The sequence below is a fragment of the Acartia tonsa genome, chromosome 13 (genome assembly GCF_053477335.1).
Source record: "Acartia tonsa isolate MP-2025a chromosome 13, ASM5347733v1, whole genome shotgun sequence".
Classification (NCBI taxonomy): Eukaryota; Metazoa; Arthropoda; class Copepoda; order Calanoida; family Acartiidae; genus Acartia; species Acartia tonsa.
The window spans coordinates 18,157,238-18,166,624 of NC_137272.1; the positions used below are offsets into that span (position 1 = coordinate 18,157,238).

At 33.1% G+C, this 9,387-nt stretch overlaps 1 protein-coding gene across 3 annotated transcripts in view; it reads right to left on the reverse strand.

Annotated features, from left to right (window-relative positions):
* Positions 1–2,068, reverse strand: part of LOC145334880 (silk gland factor 3-like) — a 63,985-nt gene extending 61,917 nt beyond the window's left edge. For all 3 annotated transcript variants that reach the window (XM_080180493.1, XM_080180492.1, XM_080180491.1), the window contains exon 1: positions 1,395–2,068. In XM_080180493.1, the coding sequence (XP_080036619.1) occupies positions 1,395–1,559 (165 nt within the window). In that variant the 5' untranslated portion in view covers positions 1,560–2,068. The remainder of the gene's footprint in view (positions 1–1,394) is intronic.
* Between the last annotated feature and the right edge of the window lie 7,319 nt (positions 2,069–9,387).

Consider the following 9,387-nt stretch of genomic DNA (forward strand, 5'->3'; position numbering starts at 1 on the left):
TTACTAATAATTATCTAGTAGTATCCCCCCCCCCCAAAAAAAAAAAATAATTGAATATCCTAGTGGAGGAGCCAATCGTCTATTTAAAATCCACCAAGTATCTGTCTATTGATTGTTTTGAGTGAAGTGTCGTAATCTGGTTTTTCTGCCCCATAGTCGTGACAAGAATGCTAACAAATCAATTTGCAAATTACCACCACATAAAAACTCCAGGGATCTAAAGGGATAAGACAATGGCCGATGATTTGGTGTAGAAAAAACCTTCTAGTGATTAAAAATAGTGGTTAAAACATTTAAACTCAAATTCATAATACAACCAATCAAAAGTCACTGAAGTCAACAAAGTTGTTAAGCCAACGAAAAGGAAAACATTATTATAAAGCTTTAGGGACTAGTGTAATAAACAGCATATTGTCCCCTCTCTCTCTCTCTGTAAATTCTCAGCTAAACTGTAGAGATATTATTAGCATTACTTAACGTCTAAATTTCAAGTAGTTGTTATATCAACATGAGCATTTAGTAATATAATTTTTTTTTTGAGAATATCGTGTAATATTAATATTATGGCGCGAATTTTAATAATCATTTATCAATAATATGTAAGTCATGATCACTTTTATCCAATGCCATGTTGTTGACATTATTAATGCAACCAATTTTTAAATGAATGGTAGCTATAAGTTATTTGTAGTAAACAGTAATAAACTTACAAAAACAATTGAAATCAATGAACATCCAAAATGATTATGAACAAATTAACCCCTTCTGTAGATTAAACCTATTGGTTGAAAAATGTAAACAATTGATTTTGAACCACCCAATCAGACATAATAAAAGTTCCCAAATAAAATTTTCAGGTTTCTTATTAAAATAATTCAAAATAAGTATCTCTAACTTGAAAGTAAGTATACCTTTTGTCATGGGAATTGTAATCAATCAAATCTAAAAATTTGTCTCAATAATCAGAGATGTACTGATAGGGTCGTCACAAATCTTTCTACAAAACTTTTTAATCACTCTACTATTTGTCAAATTTGTGATTATATCTTTTTAAGACAGGAAAGGGCTAGGGCACCTATAGAAAGTTTTTTTTCGCCATTTTTAGAATATTATTGTTCGTAAGATTAAGAAAATTGGGGACAAAATAGGTTTTTTACGTGTGATAAAATCTTGGTCCTAAATTCTAAAGTTTTAGTCAATTCATTAAATAATCAAAAATAAGGAACAAAAAATATGTTGTTGATTTTTCAGGTGATTTTAGAAGATTTTTTTGCATTAATAATTAAACTTATTTTTTGGAACACAGTTATAATATTCAGAATATTTTAATAACCTATTTCTTTTTTTGAAAATTAGATAATTTTGAAAAATAATTTTGCTATGAGTTGAAATACCGGTTGTTCGCGCTGTAGCGCGCCAGTCGAGTATCCCTGTGAGACGGGAGCGGCCAGGTTCATACCCTGGTCCCCGCCGTTACCGCCGCCGTTGTTGCCCGCATTCTCCGCCGACTCTGTGGATGGCGGAACGCTGGGCGGCGAACTAATGTACGAGGTGGCCATGGCCTCACTGAAAAAATGCACGTTAAGAATTTTCGCTCACTTTAGTTTTCCATTCACAAGAAAAGTTTTTTATCTTCTTGAATCACTTTTTTGCAGTGAATTTTTTGTTGTTTATCTAAAAAATCACTTTTTTGCAGTATTAGTTTTAACAGTTTATTTGAAGTTGAAGGCACATTTGATTCTATAAAAGTTATTGACCAAGTGTAAATGTTAAATTTTTAAAAATTATTCCGCAGAAAGTTGATTTAAAGTCACATTATTGTTAAATTTACATCATAATATGCTTTACCCGAACTCAACACACCAAATGTGGATGGAGCAGCAGAGAAAATATATTTCAGATATATATATTTTATCAAATATATGTATATAAATATATTATATTATATATATAAATATATTTAATATTAGAATATGTAGTAATCCTCTCTTTGTATTTTAGTGTATGGTCTAGTCGGCACTAAGGACCAGCAGTACAGAGAGATGGTCGTGTGTGCGTGCCAGATGCGTGAAAATCGTGTTCGTGTGACGGACCACGGACCGACGGATGGACGGACGGACCGTCCACGGCCCCCGGCGCATTTGCTCGAGTCCCGGGGTTCCGGACGCCCCGTGATTGGTCGGTTGTGGCCGTTGCCCCGCTCTCATTGGTCGTTTTGGTCCGTCTATGTGTGTGTGTGTATCGAGTGTGTGAAGTCATAAGAAAATCAGGGAAAAGGGAAACATATGGTTCTAAGGGGGAGGGGGGAGGAGCAAGGAACACCAAAGATCACAACCACAAAATGGGAGGTGGTAAAAGGGATTGGTAGAGGGTATGGAGGAAAGGACAGCGTTGGATTTTTAGAGAATTTTGTAAATTCGGACAATTTAAAGCATATAAAGACCAAATTTTCATTAATTGACATTCTTTTTTTCACCCATAAGATAAAAAAATGCTTTAAATACCTTTTTAAGATGTAAATCAAAAGGCAAAAATTATCTTTTTCATCAAAAATGTATAAAAAAAGTCCTAAACAATCGCCATTTTCCAAAATTAAAACGTCAAAAGTAAAGTAAAGCACCAAGTAAGAATGGGGGGGGGGGATAATTCTTGATGAAAAAGGGAAAGGAAAAATGTAAGTGTATATAAAAGAGGGGTATTTTCTAGTATATAGAAAATTTTTCTTAACTTTTCTTCAAAAAAAGGAACTATGATGTTACACAGAGCAAATAGAGAGAGAGAGAGAGAGAGAGAGAGAGAGAGAGAGAGAACGATGGATAGATAGATAGAAGATAGAAAGAATTAAAAGTTTTATAGAAGAGAATGAATTAAAAATAGATTTAAAAGAATAGATGAATAGAAAAATGTAAAAGTAAGATAGATAGATGGAAAAAGCTAAAATGAAAGCAAGTGATACAAAAAAAATTAAATAAACTCTTAATATAAGACAATGTAAGAAAATGAGAGAAATAGAGAACGAGAATGAACCTGGATAACCTCTAAATACTCTATTAGATCTCAAAAGTAAGCTTAGCTTTGGTATGAAGTTTATAATTCCGCGGCAAAACGGTTTACTATCAACCAACCCTTTGATTATACGACCATTATCAGAAAGTCTTAACTATGCATTGTAAGATGCTGCGCCTATTCTAGCCTAAGTTGTTTCTCCTTCTCTAACTACGCATTATCACGCATCTGACATAGCAACAGAAGGCACAATTTTAGCATCTTTAGTCGTGACACGATTTGCCGAGAAATCCATCACCTACAAAACCCAGGATCGACGGTATTTAGAAATATAGCCAATAAATACTAAACTCATCGAATAATTTTTTTCTCAAAACTTTAGTATCGGTCAATGGACTTTTTGGTTAAGCATTGGAATAATCAGTGATTTTTAGCAGAGAGGGAAGGGACAATAGGATGTTTATTAAACTTGTCCCCAAAGTTTTCTTTTTCGTTGGCTTAACAACTTTGGGGACTTTAGTAAATTTTGATTTGTTGGTTAATTAAGTTAAGTGTTCTAACTTTTCAACGATTAATTTTAATGTACAGAAGGGGTAATTTTGTGTATCATTATTGGGGATGTACATGAACCAGGAAATAAAACTATAAAAACTCTCAATTTTCTGCACTATTTCTAGAGCACATAATTAATATTCTAAAACTGTCCCACGATTTAAAACTGTAGATCAAGTGTGCATTGCAGTTTTTAAGAAATAACTTTTTCTTTGGCTGATAGTTGTCAAACGGCTGGGTCGTGTGTACTGTTAAAGTTCGTACATTATTAAAAAAGGCACAATAATTTTACGCGTATTTTCTGAAGCCTTCCTTTTATAGTGAATTTCAGATTAAATTGCAGAGTTAGGCCTTGCTGGTTATCTACTATAAAAGTAAAACCAGATAGGAGGAGAGGGGGGGGGTACATTTGACAGTAAATTATACTGATTCTATAAGTTTTACAAACACGTTTTCTTATTCGTTTGCTTAAAAACTTTTGGTGATTTTGATTAAATCTTGATTGGTTGGTAAAAACTAGCAATGTCGAAACTTTTCACATAATAATGTGATTTTGTTTGTCATAATATGGAAAGAACACAAAGGAAAAGGAAGGTTGCGGGAAAATCCGTAAAAGTGTGTGTTTTAAGGCTTAAAAATAGTAGTAGAACGATAATATTCACTAAATATGTGTATTTCTTATTGAAAGGAACTATAGACAAAAAAAAAATTAGCATAAATATATATCGTTCTACTACTGTTTTTTACTTAAAACACACAACCTTTACGGATTTTACCCGCAACCTACCCTTTCCTTTATCGTCAAGTGCCTTTTTCGTCCTTAAAAGCATTTAAATGTATTTAAAAAGTATTGCCATCGTATATTCGTTATGATCCAAAAGTTTTGCTGTTATTTTAAGATGTACAAAGTATTATTGCATTTATGTTAATTATTTAATGTCTCTACTTCATGAACAAGGATGACAATGTTTTCTCGTGGCGAAGCTTGAAGTTCTGATGATTTACTTAAATATAAAGAAATTCAAAAATTACGAGTTTGAAAGTGATAATAAGATAATCATGCACTGGAATTAAAACAGAAAAGTTCATGTATCCATCTATATTAGCAGCTTAGAAAACTGTCAAAATAACATTTTAACTTTAAGTGAGATATAGAAAAGATAATCACTGGTAACTGCTATTAAAACAGAAAAGTTCATACATCCATCTATATTAGCAGCTTAGAAAACTGTCAAAATAACATTTTAACTTTAAAAGGTAAAGTATTTTTAAACTAAAAAAAATCACGATAACTCTAACTTTTTTGCCATTTAAAATTACAACTTAATACCTATGCTAAATAGATTACAGTTAAAACATTTCGGCTCAATATTGGAAACTTTTTTTCCTCACTTTCTCTTTATTCTAAACTAGCGACTACGCCCCTAGAAGTTAGGCTCTAGGGGCGCTTAAGGTGGGGGGTTATTTTTTATTGGGAGGGTGGAGATATCCTCACCCAAAATAGTTTAAAAACCTCCCCTGGACCTATAAGAGACTTAACTGTAAAGGAGAACCATATTGGGTCAGTGGTTAGCGAGATCCTTCGATACAGACAAAAAAAGCTTATTACTTTATAAATATAACCAGCGGCTTCGCCCCTAGCCTCTAGGGGCTTTGCCCCAAGAGTTGATAAAAAAAATTTTATGAGGGGGATTTTTTGTTTTTGGGGGGGTTGGGGGTGTCCCACCCCCCCAAGAAAATAGCCTAAAACCACCACAGGACCTTGAGGTATATTCCCTGAAGAGAAGAATCCGATCGGTTCAGTGGTTACCGAGATTTTAAGGGACGGACGGACGGACAGACAGACAGACGGACAGACAGACAGGCGGATAGACAGACAGACATCGTTCTACTTTGTATTATAGATAGGATAAGTAATATTTAATTTTTTTGTTTTTGCTCTTTTTCCTTTTCTTTTTCTCTATGTTGGTGATTTTATCTCTGTTTTTTTTTTATATATTACGTTATTTTTCTTGTTTTTTAGTAGCGAAGCTACTCTATAATTCACTTTGTCCGTCCGTCAGTCAGTCCGTCCGTCAGTCAGTCCGTAACGCTATGGGGGAAATGGGATTTACTCAGCTCCTATAAAAGATAGAATGCTGAAATTTTTTGACAACATTCATATTATTAAGGAGCACAATTGACTATAAAACATCATTTGCGGTCGGACCGATTTTTAGCAGGTTTTAGGCTATTTTGATATTTTTCACATTTTTCTCCATATCTTCAGTGTTTATGGTCCGATTTTCAAAATTTTTTAAGTTTTTAAGGATTTAAAAATTAAATTTTTTGTCGTTTTAAGAAAACAACCATGGCGGCCAGACTGCCTTTTATCAGGTTTTTGGCTATTTTTATATGTTTTACATAATTCCCAATATCTTGTTTATTTTGATCCAATTTTCAAACTTGTATGGGATATCAGTATCAAAATGATTTTTCCCATTGTTATGAGCATCTTTAATATAATTTACTTTGACCATCGTCATCATACAAAATAAAACAAGGTTTCATATTTATTTTATCCAATAAATCTATTCTTGATTTTAGTAAAAACCTTTTAAATCTACCTGTACGTATTCCCATATACGATTTTTTGTGCTTTGCTACTTATGGATGTTGTCATCCTTGTTTTTTTCTTATTTTTCATTTATTTTTTCTCAATCGCGTGTTTTCATAGTTTTTCTCTCTTTCTCTCTTTTCATAGTTTTTCTCTCTATTTTGTCTTCTTTCTCATTTAATTTCTCCCACAGTATATTTCCCTTATTGAATCCTAATCTTGTATGACATAAAATCCTTTATAATGCGTTATAATACTTGCTTATTCTCTCAATGTAACAGGGACATTGCGAAAAGCAAAATTGTTGAGAAATAGAAATTTTAAATTTAGGTACTACATAGAAGACGAAGCCCAATCTGTACCACTTTTGCACCACTTTTGATTCCTGTGACGTCATAAAATGAGGGAGATGAGAGGATAAGTGGGAAAATAAATCTCTAAAAATGAGATGGAGAATATGACGTCAAAAGTGGTACAGATTGGGCTTCGTCTACATAGAAGTCTGTCCATAGAAGTTTCCCATTCTCAAAGTTCTTTATATCCTTATAATAAAAAAACAGGATTTCAGTTTGTCTTAAAATCTTAAATAAAAAATGGGTAATCGAATTCAACCCCACCCCCCTCCTCAAGTGCCCTTAGAGGCCTCTAGGAGCTTAGCTGCTAGTTAATATATGTTGAATATTGAAACATTAAAGTGTTGGACGGGGGGGGGGGCTGTAAGTTTGTATTTTATCGAGTACAGAGAAGCCCCGAAGGGCTAAGAAGCTGTAGGCATACACCAAATAGGGGTTTGGCATCAGGGGGAAAAATGAGAGTATGGGGGTTTCTGTGTTATCAAGGCACATTGAGGAAAAACACCAAATAAGTAGCTTTACAATGAAAATTATTAGATATTTCTAAAGCCCTGACTTTATAATTCTATGATTATAATACTTATATCGATTCCAGGATAAACTTAAAGTCACCTTTACTTAACAATACATTTTTAGTAGCGAAGCTACTCAATAAATAATTATATCCACAATTTGTTTCTTCACATTGTATTGAATAGCTACAAAAGACAGTATTTATCAATTCACCATCTTTATTCCTACAGGAACATTGGACGGAAATTACACTGGTACCCAAGGTTTTATATCCACGTTATCTTATTGGATGGCTTAAAAACTTTTGTTACTTTTATTAAATTTTTATTGTTAGTTTTAAATTAGTAGTGTTTAAAGTATTTAATTTAAGAATTTTGATTATAATCATTGGGGATGTATATTAATTTCCCGTGCATTGCGGAAGTCAGTTCTCACCTTGTTATAAAAACTCTGTACATATTTATAAGTGAACTTAAATGGTTTCATTTTAAAGCTACTCTTATAATTATTCTAATTTGATTCTTTTACAAATGTTCCGTGGTTTTTAAACGTAACTTTAATTTTAATTAAGAAAAATAACGTCCATTTTAAACCAGCTTTATTTCATTAGTCTAATGAAGTAAGTATCATTAGGAAGGATGAGGATTTCTTGGAAGATTAGGCATGCCTTAACAAAGGTGTTTTTGTTAATAGGTGGCAGGCATTTGATACTTTATACCTTGCAAAAAACAAATGAAAAAGACTGCTCATTTACATTGTAAGGAGAATTCGTAAAATAAGCTTATTAATCTTTAAGGTTTTGTGACTTTTATAAAAAGCTCCATTAAATTATACTAAAGCATACAGTATCATCCTTGTTATAACTTATTGATTTTCAACAGCGCAGTACTATTAACTTATTAAATTCCGTATGTACGTTAAGTCAAGTGAATACACTACGTGGAACGTCAGCTCCAAAAGTCAAAAGCCTAGTTCACAAAAGACATAGGTCGACCTCTGGAAAGTTTAGGTCGTCCTAGGTTGACCGATTTTATAAAGGCATTTGTTAATGTACTTGTTTAGGTTGACCTACAGAATAAATCGGTCGACCTCTAAAAGTTGTTTGTTAACTGGGCAAAAGATATCTAGGAGGATAGTTGTCTCCTTTTCTGTCAGGGTATAAGGTAAAGTAACATCCAGCTTTTAACCAACCTAATGATTGCAAGACCTTTGTCAAAAACTCCTGTACGTTTAAAAGCTTAGTCACGATTCTATTTCTGACTTTATGATATGTCATAAGCCTGACACAAAGCATCAATGTTTAAAATTTTTAACGTCTCTTATATAACACAGTTTTGGCACGAACTCAACCCAGACACCTATTGACAAAGCAAGCTACGATTTACAGAGAGAGAGAGGGGACAATGGACTGTTATCACACTATTCCCCTAAGTTTTACAATAACGTTTTTTTATTCGTTGGCTTAACAACATTGGGGACTTTAAATGAATTTTGATTGGTTGACTCATTAAGTTGAGTGTCCAAACGTGTTAACCAATAATGTAATCTAAAGAAGAGGGTAAATTTTGTGTATCATCATAGAGGATGTATATCAATTTATTGGCCATTGTCTTTGTTCTCACTTGTTCTAGCTAAGAAAAAAGTATTAATTTCATAATATCAAAAGTAGGGATGGGCCGGATATCCGGTCTGGCCGGATATCCGGTCATTTTCAATATCCGGCTGGATACCGGATATTAAAACTATCCGGTTACATGATATCCGGCTGATTTTTGACGCCGGATATCCGGTAATTTGTCGGATATAGAACGTTGGCCAGATATCCGGCCGGAACCGGATATCCGGCATTAGAAATCAGCCGGGTATCCGGTATCCGGCCAAAAAAGTATCCGGCCCATCCCTAATCAAAAGTGTTTAATGCATAATTAAGTTATAATACATAATGTTATTAGTAATGCGGAATTAATTAAAATTCAATATAAAAAAACAGACATACAAAACATAAAATTTGAAGACTGGTCTTTGAAGACAATGTATGTTTGTCGTATTATATTAGAGACTGTTGCCAGCGGATAGGAAAATAAAATGATAGGATTAGTTCCTTTTTCGTTGGCCCTGTGGAGCCTAAATCCTGGTTAACAAGAAAGGTATAACTTCTTTTCCGTGGATAATTTCATACAACCATACATGCCTTATCAAATTTGAAGTCATAATCATCATATTTAGCTGTTGGAAAAGTTGGGGGCATAAAAATTTTCTACTTTAAATATTATAAATAGATTATACAGGGCGTTTAAAAAAAAACTGCGTTTTTCAAATTTGGGAAACAACCATTAAGAGTACAAAAAAAAATTATATGTCAATATT